General features: G+C 45.5%; 2 protein-coding genes across 4 annotated transcripts in view; one reads left to right on the plus strand and one right to left on the minus strand.

Moving 5' to 3' along the window:
- LOC135917677 (nonsense-mediated mRNA decay factor SMG9) overlaps window positions 1-2,322 on the minus strand; it is a 38,297-nt gene extending 35,975 nt beyond the window's left edge. For both annotated transcript variants that reach the window (XR_010569375.2, XM_065451248.2), the window contains exons 1-2: window positions 2,124-2,322; window positions 1,910-1,990 (exon numbers count right to left, since the gene is read on the minus strand). Coding sequence is in view for 1 of the 2 variants with exons in the window: in XM_065451248.2 (XP_065307320.1) it covers window positions 1,910-1,990; window positions 2,124-2,177 (135 nt within the window). In the remaining variant the exon portion in view is untranslated. The remainder of the gene's footprint in view (window positions 1-1,909; window positions 1,991-2,123) is intronic.
- On the plus strand, window positions 1,025-20,469 carry LOC135917678 (uncharacterized). 2 transcript variants are annotated; one of them, XM_065451250.2, is made up of 4 exons: window positions 1,025-1,417; window positions 6,755-7,120; window positions 10,815-10,929; window positions 16,731-20,469. In XM_065451250.2, the coding sequence occupies exons 2-4, from the start codon at window positions 6,811-6,813 to the stop codon at window positions 17,482-17,484; spliced, it is 1,179 nt and encodes a 392-aa protein (XP_065307322.1). In that variant the 5' UTR covers window positions 1,025-1,417; window positions 6,755-6,810; the 3' UTR covers window positions 17,485-20,469. The 2 variants fall into 2 exon arrangements, with proteins under 2 accessions (XP_065307322.1, XP_065307321.1); XM_065451249.1 differs by lacking the exon at window positions 1,025-1,417 and adding an exon at window positions 2,429-2,557.
- The last annotated feature ends 1,709 nt before the right edge of the window (window positions 20,470-22,178 follow it).

Below are 22,178 nucleotides of genomic sequence, written 5' to 3' on the forward strand. Positions count from 1 at the left end.
AGTATATACTGTTCCTGCTTTATGTACTTGTGTTTCCTACCACAAGTAATTTTTCTTTCAAATATTGTTTCACACATAAAAACTCTCAGGAGTGCACAATTGCCAGCAGCTCTCAGCTCTATGCATTCCTGCAAAGACAGATAACAAATGCATTTTAACCATTAAACGGACAACGTGGCTTGTATAGAGGAAGGCAGCATACAAGACTCAGAATCATCTCAATCGCTCAGAACTTTTGGAGGCCTCTTAAGAAATCGGATCTTCTGGTGTGTCCAGATTTCAACAGTTGTAAACTCTGCCTTAGTACTGCTGCTTGAAACGGTGTCTAATCATCTCTTTCGAGTACGGATCATTGGCAGTGGTCATAAATAAGAGTACCAAGTTTTGAAATGGTAGCAACAATGCGCTCGCAGGTTGCCATGGTCCTAACAGGAGATAAAGAGAGAGCTCTTATTTGATAACTCGTGGGGCAGCTCACTATTATTCGAAGCTAGGACGGGGGTTTTGAGAACGAAAACATACAGGGCTAAATTTGAAGACGTGGACCTTTTGTGCACAGCTTGCGGAGCCGAAATTGAGACCACAGAGAATATAGTGCTGAGATGCACAGACCTTCGCCTGACCCTGGCTGAGGGAACAGTGACAGATATGGAAGCGGCATTAGGTTTTCCCGGGGAACGAGGGTAAATAGACGAGAAAAGAGTGGCAGTAACGAAGGGGAGGCTAGAGGATTGGTGGAGGAAGTCAAGGGAGAGATAATACCATAAATCGGAGAGCTAACATTTTCTATACTATTTTAGATATTTATTTTGGGGAGAGGAGGGGAGTGAAAACTAGTTTAAGGAGAAGGGGATATAAAGAAAGAAAAATAGGAGGGGGAGCAAAAGGCTAGGTGGCGCCAGCCGCCGCCCGTTACAAAGGGTGTAGCCGCCATCCACCCATCCATCCATCCATTATCTGGTAAGAACTCTGCAAGCTTGGCTTCACGCGTCTCACACGGCCGCGCATCTACCGGGGCGCTGACCTGTGCCTAGTCGTTCCCTCCGCCGTCGCACCGGCAGTGCGTGCACAAAATCGTGCCGTTAAGAAAAAATAAATAAGTAAAAATAAAAAAATAAAAGCGCAAGAATCAGCGGCGGCGGCGGCCCCATGGTGCAGTGATTTTTAATGATGCGGGTCCCGGTCGAACCAGGAGGAAGGTGAATAACAAGAAAAAATGAAAAGAACCCGCTGACACACCGCCTCAGGCGGTACGTGACGGCAAATGTACAACAGCCTGTCTGCTTTCAAAAACGGCTGCTCGGACGCCCAGATCTAAACTGGTTCTGCACGGGCTACGGTCGAGTCGGTATGGCGTTCCGTCAAGAAGCCGGTTGCAACGGCAGCGATGAGCCGATCAACTACGGCGCTACGCCACGTAAGTGTAGACGCAAGACCGCTTCAGCGGCAAAATCAACACGGGCCTTTGGGATCAGCGGGCGCCGAGTGAAAAGTTGTGATAGGGACACGACGGTACCAAACATAATAATCACGCAATTGGAACACTGCCACGGTTGTGTGTGGTTTGTGCCGGACCTTCGTTTTTCCGTGCTGCTTAAAATCCGGGTGTTTCAACCTTCAGGTAACTGCTTCAGTAATGTCAGAGCAAACGTGCTAATGAACGCGATTTTTGCATAAAGCCTGGTTGGCTAGATCAAGAGTTGTACTGGCAAAGTTCTGACTGGGACTTCGAAGGAATGGGGCGCAGTACGGAGTACGGAAACAGCGTTTGTTCAAACTCCTTATTTTAAGCAGTGTTCCAAAGAGAACTGCGGCTTTGGCGCTTCGTTTTAAACATACACGGAATTATGCATAGCAGCGTGAATGCTGAAGTATGTTAGTCGCCTCCAACGCTGCCACGATTACTCACCCGGTCCGGGTGTTTGGCGAGTATGAACACCGGTTTGATCTGTTGCTGACTCGAGTCCGGCTCCTGCTCACGTTCCTGGAACTGAAAAATGAAAGCTTAAGCCGAATACTTGTGCTGCGGTAGCTAGTCGCAGCTAACAAACACACACGAGTTGCTGCAGTAGTGCAGGCGAAAACACTAGGACACTTTCAGTAAGCAGACTGACGTTTCGTACCTTGGGAGCGTAAGGCCGCTTTTTGTAGTAACCACGATCGTACGGATCCGCCATTGTGGGTTGAAGATTTAAACTTGGAAAATGTTATAATATAGAGTAAGCATTGAACATAGAATATCGAAAACCACGCACCGGGCGAAAGCACGCGAACGCACAAAAATGTAAACAAGTGCGCTGTTGCCAGGCAGCGCAGACGTTTTCTCGCCACTTTGTTCAAAACAGTTTTCAAGACAGCTGTAAAATAAGCCAACGATCGCTACAACTGTATATTACATAAACAGTAACAAATTTGTCCATTAATTTGCTTGTTTTACTTTGACTGAATAGGTCAAAACAATTTGGGCACAAAAAATGCAGCGCCGCCAATCTACTTCCCGTTGTAGCGAAACAAGTGGACGCTAACAAAGCAGCTCCAGCGCTCTGTCATCAGAAAGGTGCGATTAGAATTTCTTAATTTCCCTTAATATTGTTCGGGGTGTGATTGAAACCTCGGGGTTCCCTGACATAATAAATTTGTGTCAGCACATTACGGTCATCTTAATTAGCCACATAGCTAAGCCCTTGATGTGCGCGATGACTGTCGACGACAAAAAGTTAACAAAAGCTAGCTGCACGAAGTGTTGCTAGGACGTACTAAGCAATGCCTGGCTCGAAGTAGATTTGTTTGTTTGTTGGCCCTCTCCTGAATTCACGGACGACTTCGTTTTCGCAGCATACTCGTAGAGGGAACAAAAGAAAAAAAAAACGGTACAAATGCGGTGCTGATCACGATCACCTACAACACGAGATTTTACAGTCGCCTTTAAAGCTCGCGCTTCAAGTGCTTCGCTTGCACTCCGTCAAGATTTGCAACGTCGGCCGGCTGTGTTTGATTCATCAGGCAAAGATATTGCACGCTTCGTGACCGTACCATGCGCCCATAGCTGTTGCTCGCAAAGCGATGTCGTAGCGTTCTCAGCGCTTACGATGTGGCTGCCTTGGAACGTCCTTGGCACACTGCACCCGCTCTTTAAGTAGTTTGTAACTTCGTCTTCTTTTTTCTTGGTCTATATTTTTCGTTGTCGTACATCAATGTGGCAAGTTGGGTCGCCGTCTGGATGCACATAATTTGCATTTGGACAGCCTTAAGATTGTTTGTGCGTGGTCGAGGCAACGATTTTCCTGTTGTCGCGCATATGGTGGGACCGCAGCATTATGGAATTCAGTCCGTGTGACATTACAAGAATTTCGGAAACACTGCTGGCACACAAGAATGAGGAACTGTGCTTGCTGCAATGTACCTCACGTCGGTTTCACGCGCGGTGCCATTGTAATCGCTGGTAAAAAGGGGAAAAAAGGAGGGGATGAAAATGTTGAACTGTGCTGAAATTGTGTGCTTCTGGAAACATGTAATTTGTCTACTTATAACGGTCTCGCACATTACGCACTTTTTGAGATAACCAAAATTTGCACAAGATGTCATGACCACAGGAGGTGAGCACTCTTTATGCGATCACGAGAACAAGGATGTACATCATTCCATTACTCGAGTGCCGAAAGCATGCTGCACACAGGCAACATCTAGAACATGCGCTTAACATTCTAGATGCATCTCAATATGAGTCTTTCCAAGCCACGTGGCTCATGGACATCTAAACCAATGCAGCAGGTAGATGCGCTCCAGCTAGAACAATTTTTGCAAGAGAGCTATATGCTTGGCATGTATTAACAGGGCCGCAATCTCATCGGCGATTTGAAATGTTTAGCATGAACACGTTTGTGACAGCAGTGTGGAGGGCAGCAATACGCTTTAGTGGTTTTGGTTGTTTTGCTATCTCTTTACCTCTTCCCAGTATATGTTATTGTATGATTTCTTATTCTCTTCATGAGATCTCCTTGTATGAATGACTGAGCAGTTCTATATTTTTGCATTATGTTCTGTGGTACATAGACATTTCAGACTGCAACACATTTTACACTTATAGTAAGCTGGCTTGGGTACCTTACCATGTGTGCATTCAGTGCATTTGCATTTTCTATTATTCATTCTTTCTTTCTTTTCTTAATTTATAATTTTTCGTACTCTCTATCCACCTAAATAAAAGGGAGTAGTTATCACTACAATACAGTGAAAAAATATTTCACGTTTTCATTTCAATAAAAGAATGCATATGTTTTTTCTATTCACTGGGTCTTTCGTATACAGTAGTAAACATCATCACTCAGTCGACACAGCATTAAGTTATAGGCAGTCTGTTGTACACATTTCAGAGGTGTCCTAAATTATGAGGGCCCGTCCAGTCTTTAGAGGGCAATAAATTGCTGATTTCTGAGCTGGCTTCTTGCAAATTGTGGCCCACATGTAATCGTGGATTTGCCTACAAAGCCTGTGTGCAAAACTCTTCAACCTTGCATGATGTGGCAGAGCTCATTAAATCAATGCCAAAATTATTTTTCTGCACTCTAAGACTTTGGAAAGTACTGCACTGTGGGCATGTTCTTGCCTTCAGGTCACCTAATGTAGTCCATTATGAAATATAAAGACGCCAAATAAACGGACACGCACACAAGAGAAGAGGACACCTGATGTAGCTTCACATCTAGCCCTAAGGCTATAACAGTTTTCCATGCTCTCCGCAGCAGGCCTCTTCTGAGCCTTGCATCATAACTTGTGGTGGCACCAATGAATATCAGCTGTCAGCTGACGTAAAAAAAGTGATACAGAGTCCGAAATCAATTGAAAGTGACTTGACCCGCTGTGGCGGCTCAGTGACTATGGCATCATCTTGCTGAGCATGTTGCTGCGAGTTCAACTCCTGCTTGAACGGGTTCAGAGATAGCTCTCAGTTAGCATACACAGTTAAAACTCACACTGCTGATACTACGAACCGCAGGCAATCAGTCCAGCACACGTCTCTTCATTGGGTATCTCTGTGTGGACAAGCTACTTTCTACGATGCTCTTTAGTGGGATTTTCATGCATACAGAGCGGCTTTTGAAGTACACCATGAGTGCTTTGAACTCGGTGTCATGTCTTGAAAGTGTCACCTTTACTTGAAAGTGGGATGGAAAGATGCCAGCTTGAGGAAAGGAACCAGAAGTTTTATCACAATAAGTGCCTATGTGCCGACCTTGGCACTCTTTGTCAATTTACGTCATTGTTCTGAGCCTATTGGACTTTTTTAATGATAAAGGAACTTTGCATTGTTAGTGAAATGGCGTGCGTCACCCATGCATAGACCATGAACCAAGTTCAGTAAGCTAGCTCTCACTCGCACGTGACAAGTTATCTGCGTGCTGAGTGTACATAACTCACCACCAATTTATGCTCACTGCCGAACAAGCTTGTGACATTGCTACTAGATTACTATAGCACCACGTTTGCATGCATTCTCTCATATTTTGCTTGTGGAGAAGAGAAGCACATGGCACAAACACCCTCATACTCGGTTCTTTTGTAGAGATTGTTTGTCACTGCCATTGTGCCCTCTTCTAAGTCATATTGCAAAAGTGTTCACACTTTGTACGCAGTAAGGATGTATACCTTAATGTAAAGTCAGCTGCCTCCGGCTTGTTTCTTTAGTTATGGACTTCTGATGTGAAGCGAGCAATGTTTTGCCTGCAACTCCACATTATTGAGATGATATTCTTCCAGCTTTTTCCGATGCCTTGGAAAGGAGCAGTGGAACTAGTCGAAGGCCATATTAGCACGCACACCGTGTCTTATACTGCCAGGAGTCGTAGCTCGCAACATAGCAAGTTCTGGCACTTCAAGCACTGTACGCACAGGGTTGAATGGGCAGCCATGTTGCGGCTTCCAGCACGGTGTAAGACGCACAGGTGCTGCTCGCTGTAAAAGCACTGGCATCTTGACCTGTCTTGGTCCTAGGTCAGTTTACTGGTGAGCTCCGTCATGTTGGCTTATGCCAGATGCAGATCTCAGCACTTTTCTATAACCACTTCAGTTGAAATAATTGCATAGTGAACAAAGGTTCATGCAGAGTTACCCTCCTGAAGATTAATTTCTATATGAGCCAGCAAGTGCTGATGTGGACATCTGCACACACGAATGTTGATCTGTGTCTGCCTGCATGTAAGTTACAAAACATTAGAAAGAATAGCAACTGGCACTTTAAAAAATGGTTTCCTGTGTACTGTCATTTCTACTGAGGCCTCAACAGGAACGAATGTAAGCGCATTCGGCCTTGATCATTTCTCTCTGCACTTACAGTGAAAGTATTATGTAGCAGAGAAATGTTTGGTATGTCCTCAGAACCACGGTACTGTGACATATGCACATTGCCATGGGTGGGCCCTCTGCACTTGCTGAATAAGCTTCTCATACTGGAATTGATGCAAAGAATTGGTTTGAGTCTTTTATGTAGCCCCTTTGTTGGGAGATGAGTATCCCGGTATCTCTGAAGCACTTTACTGCATCAGTTTTCTTCAGCAGCTACATTTACACCTATAACCAAGCAGGTGCAAAGTGCAATGTGGAAAGCTTGGAGCACAAAGAAAAAAAAAATTAAACAGTCCATTTTTGTTATCTAGCACGTGCAGCCAGCATGCCGGTGCTGTTGCATTATTGTTAGGTGCTGCCTGGCAAAGGCCCAAAGCTGCGTCCTTACACCGTGCTGTGTCGCGATTTCCAGCTGGTGGCGAGCCGCGGTCCTTGTCCCAGGTTCGCGGCTTGTCATCCTCGTAGCACATGGCAGCGACGGCGACGGCCAGTGCCGAGATGGCCATGTACCGTCAAAAGCGTCCCAACTGGACCGAGGACGAGCGACTGCGGCTCGTGCAAGAGATCGGCGAGCGCATTGACGTCATCCGCGGCAAGCTGGGTCCCACACTGACACTCCGCGCCAAACGGTCTGCCTGGACTGCCGTGCAGCAGGCACTGAATGCAGGCAATGACACGCACACGCGCTCTGTGCCCGAGATCAAGAAGCAGTGGAGCAACCTCGTGCAAAGGTGCAAGCACCGTGTAAATGCGCACAACCGCGGCACCAGTCGGCAAGGTAAGCTACACCCTTCCTTCTACAGGGACTCTGTTTAGAGTGTTAGCCTTTAGGACGTGTGGAGTCGGATGGACACTTGTGTACTACCCAAGTCTATATTCTCGTTCGCTTTGCAGAAAACCGTCAGGTTAAGATTGTTCTTGCTTCTACTGTGAAGCTCTCTGAAAGACAAAAGGCAAGGTAACTGCAGTTGTTGAAGCCATACCTCCAAAGTACTGATATGCAGGAGGATGTAAATGGCGATAGCAGCGAGTCTGTCACATTCAGAAGTACGGTTTTCAATTTGCAGCAGTTGACTGAATGATTTCAAGCTTACAAGGTAACTCTAGTGGGTGAAAACAGTTCTAATTTGAATTGCTTTCAGGTCACACAGTTATTAGGTACATTGCCAGATAGATAACAGAAGCGTCGCATTTGCAAATACACATCGCTCATGGAGATGTTGCTCCAGTAGTGTCGAGGAAGGGCGAAAGTATTTCAAAGGCATATTGATAAAGATTGTTACTGCCACAGAAATTCCTATGCAAGTGATGTCATCTCATGTTTTAAACGAGAACAACATGGCATATGAGCAGCTTTTGCTTATTTGTAGTTTTGCAGCTTACCAATAAGTTGGTCCACTGGATGTAAGCACAGAAAATCTTAGTGTCTTTTGTTTAAAATTAGGATTTGAATTTTACATCTGTAAGCAGCTCTCATTTGTGTTCTTCCAGATATTGTAGCTTTCTGTCAATTTGTTTTTGTTGTTCTTTTATTTGTGTGTGCAATAAAGAGGAATGGTAATGCATTGGTAATAGGCTCTTTAACTGTAACGGGATGAATGACCTGTTACTGCGTTATCCTAGGACTATGCTTTTGACATTGACATTGCTTTGCCATGGTGTCATCACTCTTGCCTCACAACATTATATTTGCTTACATTCTGTGTGTAGCATCTGCAATGTACTTGCTGCAGAACATGTCAGTGTCAAGTATACAGCGTCAGGGTCAGCAAAATATAAGCACAGCTAGACTGATATGCAGCCTGTCATACTTCACACAAATGTGCCTTAAATGCCTTTTTGCTTTTCTTATAGAAGGTGCTGGTGATTTTTGGTTAGGGTGTGTTGAATGGGTTAGCTTAAAGGGGTGTTGATGAGGTTTGAGAATTGGAAGATTTACAGTGGCTTGAAAGGCTGCCACATCATAATTCAACTCCTGAAGTTGTTTTCTAGATTGTGCATGTAGCAGCACTGAAATTAGCATTTCAATTTTTGTCTAAGCTCGGCCCCCCTCGCAAACCAAGCGCAGCAGCGGGAAACCAGGCGCAAGGATGATGTTAACACAGGGGTCATGTGAGCGCTATTCGAATTTCGCGCCTTGCCAGTACCCACGATGAGGTCATAATCATCTTTGTCATCAGAGCCCGTTAGCCTACCCACTGTGTCTCCCACAGACGCTGCTGCTCATTCAATTAAAGTGACTTGCGGTGACTTGTGGCCTGCTAAACTATGATTTTTGTGTTCAGTGGGGGAAAAAGTACAATAATTTGCTGAAAACTTGCTTTTCTCTAAGAAATGCTTCAGCCTCCCTTTAATGCACCTTCCTTCCAAAGCATTGTTTTGTTTCTTGCAGCCTGCGTTTATTACAGTTAAGCCACTAGAACTGTCTCATAACTGTTTGAGTTAAGTCTGACTGCAGCTGTACAGTGTTGTCTCTCTACATAAACTGTAAGAAACAAGAAATATAGCAGCGTGTCTACCAACCGGGAAAAGCGGGAATTCTCAGGGATTTTGAGCAGTCTAGAAAAACTCAGGGAAAACTCAGGGAATTTGTGCCTCCATCAGGAAAAATTAGCTGTAATATTATTGAAAGGGTAGAAAGTCGCGGTAATGCCGGCTCGAGTAACAGACAGGAATTGTAATGAATCGTCTTTGATGCCCTGTCGTCAGCTGAGGGAGTTGCCAGTGTACAGTCAACGACCGACTTTCCGGATGCCCGATAATTTGCACAGCTTTGCGGCACCACCACATACCCCATAGTGTCAATGTATCAGAATGTTTGAAATTTCGGACGCAAGAACCCTTCGCCGTCCGATTTTCTGGCGCTTTTTGCCATGACCGCAGGTCTGAAAGGGCATAAATCAAAGTTACCACTGCTGCCATTTTGATTACCTCGCCGCCGCCGCCTCAAACCGGCACTCTCGCATGCAGATCCGCTGGCACCCGTAGCCACCACTGCAGCAACGCTTGGCCTAGCTGCTTCCACATTCGCTATTAAGCTTCTTGCCGTTTGGTACCGTGTTTTCCATTGAAAGAATTCACTGCTGTCAGCAATGGCACCGACTCCGCCTTTTTGGTACTCGTGATTGGCTTAGAAGCTTGGAAAGCATGGTGCATTGCATAATGCCGGTTCCCGAGAGTCAGCTTCGCCTCTTAATAGAAATGTTACTTGGTGAAGCATATGCGAAAGTATTGCAGTGAAGCATAACAAGCCTTGGAAGGGGCTATTGCCACGGGACATGGTACGTATTCCTTAATTATACACGCGTGCACCTGGTCCACCTGGCATCTCCTGTCATAGTACAAGCACTGATATGCTTAATACGTGTACCGACAGGCCTTCAGAGCGTTTTCGAATGTGCCTGGGCTGGTTTGAGCACTTAAGGGCAGTAAATGACATGCATTAATTTTTTCCAACTGGCCGATTTTTCGGACGTTTTCGCAGCCCCTAGAGAGTTCGAAAAATCGGATGTGGACTGTGCAACTGACCAAGAAGATGCTTCAAATGGTCTGTGGGGCGAATGAGTGGCGGAAGGAGGGCAAGAACAAAAAGGACCTACACATTGAGGAATGAAAGGGAAAAGAAGCGTGCTGCCGCTGTTTTGAAGGAGCTTGAGCTCAAAAGACAAAGTGTTGGCTTATGCCGAGGTGCAGGTGTCCCTCATCCAAACCAAAACAAACTCTTTAATGCAATGAAACACAATTCAGGTGTCGTGCACGGGCTGAGAGTATGTCAGGACAGTGGAGGTTGACTTACGAGCTGTTGAGAGAGAATCTCAATTATGACCAAGTTCGGGCCTCATACCACTGAGCTTGCTATCAATTGATAGAAATAGCTCGCATTTGAAAATAGTTGCTTCTGTATGCATCTCCTTTTTATTTGTATTTGAGAATGTCCGACTCGATTTGCGATTTTTTTCGAAGACACTTTATTTGCTGTGCATTTTGCTAACCCCTCCCTTCTATTCTCTTATTGAAGAACGTAAACACCACTCCTTAGTATTCAAACTGGATTAAGTGTTTTTTTTTTTAAATTTGTTTTTCATATGCTTACTAGAGAGTGACAGCATCAGGCGACATGGTTTCAACCCGTCTTGACATAAAACATAGTTCTGCCTCACTCAGGGAATGTTGCAAAGGCACTCAGGGAATTTGGAAATGTCAACTTGGTAGACACCCTGTATACGCTGAGCTCCTGAAGTAAATTTTACTAGACTTTAGTTTACTTATTCACTTAGCTTTACAGCAAACTACAAGAGAAGTAACATATCTCTATAAAGCTCCTAAACACCTGCCTGCTTTCACAATCTGATTCTTTCATTCATTATACTTATGCAATACTATGCATTATACTTATACTTTGCTTGAGCACTTCTATCCATACATGTCATAATGTCCATGCTATCATGACTGATTTCTCTCTCCATTCTCAGGAGAGAATGGGCGTTCCTTGGATTTGTCTGTAGTGGAGAGAACCATACTGGATGTCATAGGTGATGACTGCACCTATGCCGACTTCCTTGATGGTGCCGGCCCCGACATCTCTGGGTATGTTCCAATGGCATTAGCAGCGTGCCTGTGTTCCACTAGTATTCTCATTCTATGGCAGCACATGCAGCGATGACCTTAAAGGGACTCTAAAGTGAAAAATGATTTCTTCTGCATCAGTAAATTACCATTCTACAACACCAAAAACACCACACTTACTACGATAAGATGTTTGGTAAGACAGAAAAAGAGCAAGAACGAAATACGGGTGGCGACGCCTACTTAAGTTCTCGCACCTGGGGCTGTGACGTCTTGGATTTTGATGGCATCTTCTAGGGCCTAATAATTATATATAGCAATACAGATGGACTACATTGTGTTCTAAAGGAACCAAATATTAAACCTGGCAAGTTTCGGGAACCTTTATTCAGCCAACGCGGCCCAAATACGAAAACATGCTTTGGAATCCCTGACATCATGCTTATGTACCGACGCGAAGGTTTTGGCGTGAAATTCAAATACAGTACTGATACTTAGACCTTCATTTTCTCATCTAATAATCAAACTATTCTTTTGAAATGACTGCCTGCAAGGTTCTCAAGCAGTGCTCCATTAGTCTAAACTGATTTATTGTTTCGCTTTAGTGTCCCTTTAAAAATTAGATGAGGACATGAAAGGCCTCATTAAGTTGTTAAAATGTAGCATGAGAACTTCGTAAACTATTTTCAGGAAGTTCACTAAAGTTTGTTAGCAATGGAAGCATAAATGTTAACATAAATTACAAAGCACATATTTTTCACTGAAATCATTTTTAAGCTGCCATATGTTCTTCTATGCAAAGCGAAAGGCGCAAATAATTTTCCTAGCAAAACCACAGTATTGCAGTCTATTTAAGTAACTTTTTTAATTCTTCACAACTAAAAAAAAAAATACTAGTCCCAGTGAGCTTGATTTCTTTGTTTCCTTTTTCGTGTGCTCTTTATATTAACATACCATCGGCCAACATAGTGTGTGTGCAAAGCGTATTATGTAGTAACCCATTGTGTTTACCAACTATAACTACCTTTGTCTTAAAATCTTGAGTTATCTACACACTTAATTGCAAGTTAGGTTATTGTCTGTCTGTATTTTGTTATGCATGTTCCTTGTAATGACCAGTTAGCAAATAAGCTATTTCTGTTGACTAGTATTTTCTTTTACCATTGCTCCTGTTGAAATTTTATTCTGGGAATGTTCACTATTGATTGTCAGCACTTTGTCCTACATTTTTGCATGGAAATTTGAATTGACCTTGTTATTCTTCACATTCTTGTTCCCTTTCTGCATTATTTATTGTTTTGTTTGACTATGTATTGTTTCAACCCCTAACTTTTTATGCAAGAAGCTTAGCCACACTTTTGAGACCACATTTCCGAGTGTAATCATGTAGGCAGGTTACATTTTACTGTTACTACCACTGTCAGTGTACTTCAGCAGCATGGCTACTCCGTAAGGGCTACAGTGCAAACACCTGTCATCTTGTTCACATTGACAGCACTGTTCACTGTCACGGCCCCGGATTTTATGCTGCACACCACCTCATATCAAGTACATTCCAGAAATTAATGGAATTCATGATCTCGGCATACATTTGTCTCATCAGGTTGAGGGGTGGCTTGGCTGCCTACTTGTTCATGTTTTGAAGACCATCAACGTAGACTCACAAAAGCCAGCACAGTGAAAACAGAATCAGTTCCTCATTGGGGTGCACATCACAAGTCATTGGCACCAATCCATCAAAATTAGAGTGGAAGTGCAAGTGGTCACTAATATGTTGCATGCATAGCCTGATGGATTCTCACTTAACTGTTTACTGAATTTCAGACTTCATTAATTATCTGCTTCTCACTGTTATCATTTTAGCTCTAACTGTAGATCATGCCTATTCTCATCTTCCATCTGCCCTTGGTCAGCATCTTGTTCAGTTTTCTGCACCTTGCTGCTGGTAAACAGCTTTGACCTGGACTGCCCATAGTGGTTGTGTAACTTCATTGACAGCTGCTCACTGTTAGCGTTTAGATACCCTACGCTTTGCAGCATTCCAGCATCACTGAAGTTTCTTGACCTTACATATTCTAACTGTTCACATTGATGGGCTTGCTACTCACAGTGGGCTTTGATAAGTGTGTGCCTCTGTTCTTGCACAGTAGCGCTGATGATCACTTCTAAGGTGCCATATCTACACCGTATGTGTGGATGTTACAAAAGAAAAATCAGTTGTCTTTGTCTTGTGCCAGACCAGAACTACTGGTAGGCATAATGTTTCTCCCCAAAAGTCTTAGAATGTTGAAAATTCGTTGAAACCTAATTTAGTGCCCACGAGGGAAACTGTTTTATTAATACAGGCGAACCTCATTATAACGAAGTAGCATTGGACACAAAAATACCTTCATTATATCTGATATTCGTTAAAGGCATACACACACACATTGACAAAAAACAACAAATTACGATCAGCTCTGTGTGAAGAAAACACTACCAGAGTGCCTCCGACGGGCCAGCAAATTAAGGTCTTCTATGGATTTTGACGAATCATCAACGTCTTGGCCTGCCAGTGCAAGGCCACGTGAACAACAATAAAATACATACAAACGCTCTGCACGACCGCAAATGTGCAGTCGGCATCATCGTGCGGAATCGGCGTGTTGGCAATGGTTGCGGTACAACTAAGCCAAGCCACTGGCTAAGGAGGCGCCAATACACTTCGACGTGACCCGGCGCGCGCACGCTCGGTGGTTGCGCTACGTCAAGCCAGGTCGGCTACGCCGCGTCAGGCGTTTCGTCCACCTACAGTACAACACCGCGCACCTGCTGCAGCTGAAGTAGCGCATGCGCAGAACACCGCGCCGCTCCGTGCCGCCTGTCGTGGAGCATCGAAACAAATCTTTTCGCGCGCCTTCTCTGTCGGTAGCAATTGCCACTGCGGACCGGACTGTTGCTCGGTGATGGCACAGACGCAGACACATTCCGCAAGACGAAACATTTCGGCGTCCGATCCGACGTGCGGCATACGACGATTCAGGGCACGTGGTGCGTGCGTCCGAAAGATTGAGCGGCGCGTAAGCTCCGCCCAGATCCAGCCCCCCAGCTTGACTTCATAGCCACGTTGAGAAATGCAATATAAACAACTCTGCACAACACTGCTTCGCCTTACACAAACACTGTCAATAAAATCATGCCCCTGCAAGTGACTGAACACTTCACGACGGCGCATTGTCCACTGACGACTCCGCTAACAGCCAGCGATAGGGCCGGTAGGCCTAGCTAGGCAGACGGCGCTTACGATCCAATCCGAGCTCGTCGAAGAGCGCTTATGTTTGCCAAAACAATTAACGCTGTACACTTAGGTCACCCGTAATTAAATACAGTTGGTTTACTCGATGCAGTCGTTGCGAAGGGCAAACTTGCAAGCGAAGCAAGCAGCCTCTCTCAGACGGTCGGTGTGGGATGTCTGCCCACGAAATGCTCTCGCGTCGTGGCTCCCGATCTTGCCAGTAGCTTAGTGCTAGTGTACTAGGCGCTCCTTTGCATAACAGGCACACGTTCGAGATAATTTTACTGAACTGGTAACTATTTCTTGTCGGAAACAAACTGCAGCAGGCAAGGGAAAAAATGGCTGTGGCTTAGCTAAAGTTAAGCCCAGGATGCGAAGCATACTAGCCTTTATTTTAGTTGTTGAACCACTGTTTAGCCTGGTGAACTGCTGTTGCTTGGCTATATTTGGTTCGGCTAGATGAAGAAACAACTCATGCATTACTCTGCTTCGCCTTCAAGAGTGGAACGCGATAGCGTTCCTGTCGTCCCGCCAAGGGGTGTAAGACAATGGGCTACGGCGCAGCGACTACGCGCCCGCATTGGACACAGTGAGCGTCGAGCAACGCAGCGTTCGGCGCGGCAATGAAATGTGCGCCTGAGCAAGCGACCGCATTCACTAGAGGTGCTTTTGTACCGCTTCGAAGCATCGTACTCGTGGCTCAGTGGTAGCGTCTCCGTCTCACACTCCGGAGACCCTGGTTCGATTCCCACCCAGCCCATCTTGCAAGAGTTGAGCCAACGCCACCTAGAAACAAGCGCAGCTGCTTATATACCGCCGCGACGCCGCGAGCGACGCCGCGAGTTGGAGCCCTGTTTCTCTTCTGTCGTGACGTCACGGTGTCATGTGGTATGGCATGGGGTCAAAGGTCATTGAAGGCGACATCGCCGCGCCTGAGGAGCTGGGTTGAGCTCTCGTAATATGCTTCGCATAAAAAAAAACTGCGAGAAACCGGCCAGCTATCGCCGCCTCCGTGGAGGGAACATCGGAGAACGTCACATGCCAGCCGCACTGTCATTGGCTGCGGCCAGACGATGGTGCAATTGCCGCACGCCGGATGTCCGATTCGGTGCTTCGGTACGGCAAAACACCTCGATTCCGGCGCGTCGGACGCCGGATCGGACACCGAATCGCACAGTGTGTCTCCCGCTTCGTCTGCGTCACAAGAGGAACAGGTCTCTCTACATAAAACAGACACGTAGCCGCTGCCACTCCTTTTCGTCGCTTCAATAGCTTTCAGTTCACGAGTATAGCGGTCCCTCAGCCGCTTACATAGTTTCAGGCACTCTTCGACTGAAACAGGGAAAACAAGACAAACAAACAGGCGCTGAGTGCATAGCATGTCCGGTGACGTATACACACACGTGCGTAGCGTTGACTCTCCTGTTGAGAGGCCGGAGTACATGCGTATCTGCTCCCACGCGTTGTTTTCCCGCTCCGCATCCCAGTAGCCCATTCTTTTGGTGTCGTAGACACAAGGGTGTTGCTGGACAACATCCAGAAACTTTTCGATTTCGGAGCCGCACAGGTCGGGCACACTTTCTTGCGAAGAGGCCATCTCGTTCTGGCTCAGCCTGCTGAGTAGCGAGTCTCTACCTCGACGAGAGAGGGCGCTAGGCGCTAATTTGCTCGGCGCTGTCGGCGCGAAATGCAGTCGCTTGCGTTCGGTGCCAGACGACGTCCAAGCGCGCTGAATGCCGCCGGTCGCGTCGGCGCCAGATGCCGCCGGACTGTAGAGGGTCGTGTGTTCGCCAACATAATGTCGCCATGACAAGCGCGCGCTTGTTACGTCGGAGTGTATTGCCCCCTTAAATGGGCATGCTGTCGACAGACGTGTCAGACACGGAGTAGGCCGCACATCTATCTGTACTCCACTATACTGTGGCCGTCAGTCTTGCCCGTCCATCTGATCTCACGCTCGATCGCCAATAAGGTCTACAAGTGTGAACATAATGGCGGCAAGTATCCCACAACAACTTGTCACCAGCCTCTCCACTGACAGAACTGCTAGCGGCTAATAAGCGCTACTTCATTGACAACCAAAGTTGTGGTTTCATGCCAGTTGATGTAGTGCCAACTTTATTCATAGCCGCCATGTTTGCAACATATTACACATTTAATTCCTGCCCGAAACACTGTGCGGTGTCTAAAGTTTCAGTTATTGCAGTGTGCGTTGGTGCTAGGGGTAGGTAGCAGTACTGCAAAAATCTATCAACAATTGTACGTGACATTTTGGTTACCAGCATACATATTTTGAGGTACGTGAAAACAAAAATTTGCTTTGCTGTAACTGATGCCATGCCAGATGTTGCTTTTTCAATTTCATTATAACAGGAGAATACCCATTGAAATGAAGCATGACTCATGAAATTTTTTTATTTACTTCGTTATATCCGACAATACATTATAGCCACATTCATTATAACAAGGTTCAACTGCATCGCGTCTTACTTATGTGCCTTTTTTTCCTCCTCACTTATTTTAATCTGTGTGTGGCTTCGCTCCACAGTGACGTTGATGGAAGCCAAGACAACTGCCTTGGCTCCTCCGAGGACGAGACACTGATCCAGTCACTGGACTCCAGTGTGCCAGAGTGGTTTTGGAAGACAAGCGCCCGAGCCTCGAGCGCCGCATCTGCGTCTGCAGCGCTATGCGCCGTCCACCCCTCCACGGACACTTCCGTGGCCACCGCAGTTGCCATGAAGCGGGAGCACAGTGACGATGACGAACACCCATCATCTGCCGAGTGTGTGACAGCCGAGTTCGAAGTGGATAATGAACATGACGATGTCGCTGAGACGTTGGGCATCGTTTACGAGCGGCCAACTGCTGCTGCTGCCTCCAGCAAGCAGCTTGTGCCCCGGCAAGCAACATGCTCACAGATGGGTGGCGGACGTCGACCAGTCGTGACGCCACAGCAGAGACAGACGCTGCCACCACCACCACCTCCTCCACCTCAGCTTCCAGCAAGTCCCGCAAGACGTCAACCCAGAGGCCCCAACCCGGACACTGGTGGTGATGGCGAAGATTCCGGAAACCACTGCAACGAGAATGCAGGAGACGATGATCTGGCGACCTTGCGCAAGACGTTGCTCATGGAGCAGATCAGAGCCGCCCGGGAGCAAGCCCGGGCATTCCAGGCTGTTGCCTCTGCCGCACAGGCGGTCAGAGAATGCGTTGCGAGGGCGGCCAAGTCTCGTGTGCACACAGAGAAGGTGAAGCGCAGAAAGCTGGCGCTGCAGATCAAGAAGATGGCTGAATGACGCTGCTGGCGCAGGTGGAAAGTGAAGAAAAGATGCAACTGATGCCCGGTCATTTCATTAGCGTGAGGAAGTGACAGCATCCAGTTCATGCGTCACAAAGTAAAAATGTGCCTCGTGCCTATTGTTTGGGATTGTGGCTACGGAGCAGTGATGGATGTGTCCTTCTGGTGGTCTCATTCTCAGGGATTCCCAGCCCACCACTGGGAGCAGTGTTTCCGAGATTCTGATGACCATGAGTGCCCATATTGAGAAGATCAATATCTAGCGAGAAGCACTTCTGCTGTGCTTCAAATTTAGTCTGGAGCAGATCATTATCTAGCTGGAAGCACTTCTGCTGTGCTTCAAATTTAGTCTGGAGCCGTGCCTATTGTGCCCTCTTTGTATGGTGGCTTTTGATTTCATGCCCCCCCCCCACACCCACACACATGTACACATATATCTGCAGGCACCTTTCTGCTGCAAGCTGTTTGTCTAGTGAATTGCCTCTGTGTGGCCAAGGTCTATTACTTTCTCAGTCCTCATTTCGATGTTAAAAATACACTCACATTCCTTGTAGGCCTGTCGGGCTTCTTCAAGTTATCACTTGTGTAGGACTCCCTCGTATTGGCCATTTATTGAAAGAAATAATGCGATGTGAAGTATAGATAAGACAGTTCCATAACATCTACTTATGTGACACGCAAATTGTAGGTGCTGGGTACAGTCAGAGACTTGATATTTTGACATTCCCATGTCCTGTGCTCGTGGTGCCTTGAACGTACATGTGCTTTTCTAGGCGTGATGCCAGTGTTTTGATTGTGGTGCAGTGATGTTATGAACTCGGGCCAGCCAGGAAACATGGCACTTTACTATGTGCGCCCTCACTTTTCACATAATTACCAGAGCATAATATTCGCTCATTGTACAGTTGCACATATACCTCACTTTATGACACAGAACTTTATGAAATTTTCCCTTTAATGAACTGCTTTGGTTCCCTGCCATATATCTATAGAACCAAAGCTTTGAAAACCTTGGAAGGAACAAAACAAAATGTTGTACCAATTTGACAGTCCTTTTGAAAGAATAGGGGAAAAAAATTATTTACTGGGTACCTGAGTGTTCAAAATAGTACTATGTTTTGCAAGAGCATATCATTGCTGCTTGAGGTGTGCCGCTTTCGTTTTACAAAACTATGCTGCCTGGGCCCTGGCATTACACACTTTGATTAGGTTGTGCCATATAGTGTCAGCAGCTCAGTTTACACGGCTCTTGACAGTTGCGTTGATTTTGGGGTCAATTACGCCAGATTTGATGAAATAATTGTCTAGTGGCATCAACTTCATTAAATCAGTTTAACTGCATTTAATAATTTATGATCACCGACCATGCTCTTTGCTGAAGGTGGCTGTTTTCACTTATTATTACTGTGAGCTTAGAGCCCGCATCTTTTTTTTTTTTTTTTTTTTCAGTGGCCCTTTGCCATCAAATTACCAGCAATGTGAAATGGAGCCAGTCTTACTTTAAGTAAGTCATAGGTTGAAAATTTTCAGCTCTTGCTGGACCCACGCTTAAGATTTATGACAAGTCGTGGATTGTACAGCAGCAAGTCGTGCGCGTTACTTTGACTTAGCTTGATCTTAAAACAGATTGCTAGAAATTGGAGCAGTTTACCTTACTTCGGGCAGAGTTCGCTGCGTGCTCACGCCTCGGCTTGCAAGTTTGCGCAGGCTGTCAACATGCTAAGCTGTTCTCGCCCTACCATGTAAACCACAGTGCATGAAATTATTAGGCTGCACAATTCATAGACATGGGGACGCCCGACTAAGCAGCAAGTTCTTCGTTTATGCCTGTCTTTTCTCTCATACTTTAATGAGGCATCGTGCTTCCACAAATGTCTAGTATTATCAAATTATTGGGAGGCCAGATGTAAAACAAGTGGCAGTGTGTGAAAAATTCCTGTTCTAGTTCTTTTAATGTATTGTACAGCACTGCATACGAGATTCAGAAACTTAATGTACTCCTTAGTGTGGTAATTGACTCAGGGCTGCGACTTGCTTTTATCGAGACATGGCACCTAGCATTGTGATATGCAAAACCTAGTTGCTTGGCGTTGGTGTTCAACACAGCCTACAGAAATTCCTTACTGGAGGAAACCAGCTTGTGTGTAGTCATGCGAGCTACAGAAAAAGTAATATGCAGATTGTCATTTTACAAGGCATGCAATCTGTAGGACACATCATCTGGTTGTGCCTCCTGGGCTCATGCATTGCCTCAGGAGTTTGCATGACACTAATGAGGGAATTTTCTTTCCCCGCCTCTTTTAAATTCTGGGTGAGGTGGGTTTCCTAAGTTTGTCTAAATAATATAAGGAGGAGATAAGATTGGATCAGAAGTACGCCATTTTATAGTGTTTGTTATGGTTTGGTCTTTCAGAAATAAGTCTTTTATGCCAGCACTCCTACAAATTATGAAGGTAGTTCATAAGATGGAGATTGCTCTTGTAGCATGTGGAGAATGCTGCAAATTAATGTAGAGGCACGTTTCAATATTAGATGTTTATTAAGTTGATGTTGCATGTTGATGCTTTGTATTATTTGCATATGACGTGGTCGATGGCTTACTAAAAGTGCGCTGCACCAACATTCCTGCTTTAGTTCTAGTGTGGAATAAACCAGTGTAAAACTGGGGTTCCTCTTTTAGCTCTGTATCACTTTGCATTGATCATTTCCCTATTTATGCCTTCATGACATACCTCACATGTGGCTGGCCGAGTGTAGTGAATTTGTCCAAATGCTATGCAAAGAAGGCATTGGAAGTGTTTGAGAAAAGCTTTTTAGTAATTTTCTAGTGATTGCCTTACATATTGTGCACGCTAACAGCCAAGACAGTCATTGCAGAATGTGGAGGGCGATGAAAGCCATCATGACTGAAAACAGGACCAATCAAAGTGTAGAAGGGTGTTGTGACATGTACCTGCTTTAAATAAATTGTGCTGCACCATTGTTTGGATGGTTTTTTTTTTTTGTAGTTGCTTGTTCTTTGTATTCTTGCAGTAATGCTAAATCGACAAATGATAACAGTCGAACAACCTCGCATTTCTTTGTAAGGAACAACCTTACATTACCAGGAGAAAAAGATCGATGCAAGTTCTCCTCAAAGTACGAAGCATTTGAAATGTAGCTAGTGCAGTATCGGCAGTAAGACTCACAATGTTTTGTACGTAAAAATTTAAGGTGGGTTGCAAATAATCCACTCATTACTATGTTTCTGGCTTTGGGGCCTTGTAAGTAACCTGGTCATAGGATGTGATGATTCAGCCTTTGTGGAACTTGAAAAACTGGGGCCTGTTTGAGCTTGTTCAGAGGTGTGATGAAATGTTACCGTAAGTCGCATAATGCTTCTAGCACTTTGGAACGTAATTCTTAAGATAATTTCAGTTTATAGCAAAACTTTCTTTGCAGACCCGTCCAGACTTTGCTGACCGTGGCTGCTGCTTCCAATGTCTTGCCAAATAGGTCGCGTGTAAAACGGCACTCGTATAAGGAACCTGCTTTTATAGTATATAGCCATATGCACTCACCCTTCAGATGTGTCAGTGAGAGACTGTTTTCTATGGAATTGCACAGCAAGACGACAAATGGTGCCTTAGTTTTCTCTGTCCAACAAATGTACGCATCAAGTGTGTAAGTACTCCATTTATTAAAGCATAGATTCCTATGCCTTCTTTTTCTAGGATATAGCACATCTGCCCGACCGAAACCTTGCCGAGGTAGTGCAGAGTAGAGAGGCCTCACTGGCGACAGTGTCATAGCAAAGTGGACTAATCTTGGAGAATAATGTGCAGTCCCATGGTGGAGGTCTCCACGTGCTACCTGATAAGCACATGTGGTAATTGCTGCACTGCAAAACACTGCAGATAATCAGTTGTACTGCAATTTTCTCATAGATCCCGCTATATGCGTTGGATCTGTATAACTTTTATTGGACTTGTTTTGCCAGTGTTCGTTATGTCCCAGCGCTCGAGCATATTTGTTGGAGTTGCATAATTTAAGAGAGACTTGTTGCCAGATAATTCCGCAGCCACTGCACCAAGTTTGGTTGGAAGTTCATTATCAAGAATGATCTGATACCATAAATCTGAAGTTCTCAACAATGCGGCTGCCGTCACAATTTGTGTGCGGTGTGAAAAGGTGTACTAGGGAGCGCAGAACTAACTTTCGCTCTAAGGTCTGTTCTAATGCTATGACTCCAGGAAGTATTCGCCACCGCTCCCCGATTTACTAGATTTATTGTAATGTACACTTGAGCAATTAAGATAAGTCGCAGTTTCCCCCGAAAGGCGAAGCATTGATTGTGATAGGAACTTGGAGGACAGCTATACGAAGTAAACATAGTAGCTTTATCGGCCATATAAACTCGTAAACGTTCGCTTACTAACTAAATTAACAAGCATAGCGTTGCGCGCCTCGGCAAACACGTCTCGCATGGTGAGCGCAGACACGCTGTCAAAACCACGACCTACTGTATAAACGCTGGCGTGAGGAAGAACGGTAGCAGTAGTGAGCGAATTGGCCTTGCTGCCTCTCGCTTCGACGCGAACTATGCGGCGAGAACACGGCGCACACGAAGCCATGAGCCCCCGGCCAACCTAGACTTTGTACTCGTCGCGCATCGCTTTCAAAATAGGGCCCGAGCAGCCGCGCAGTACGCAG

This window comes from Dermacentor albipictus, chromosome 4, assembly GCF_038994185.2.
Source record: "Dermacentor albipictus isolate Rhodes 1998 colony chromosome 4, USDA_Dalb.pri_finalv2, whole genome shotgun sequence".
In the NCBI taxonomy this organism is placed as follows: Eukaryota; Metazoa; Arthropoda; class Arachnida; order Ixodida; family Ixodidae; genus Dermacentor; species Dermacentor albipictus.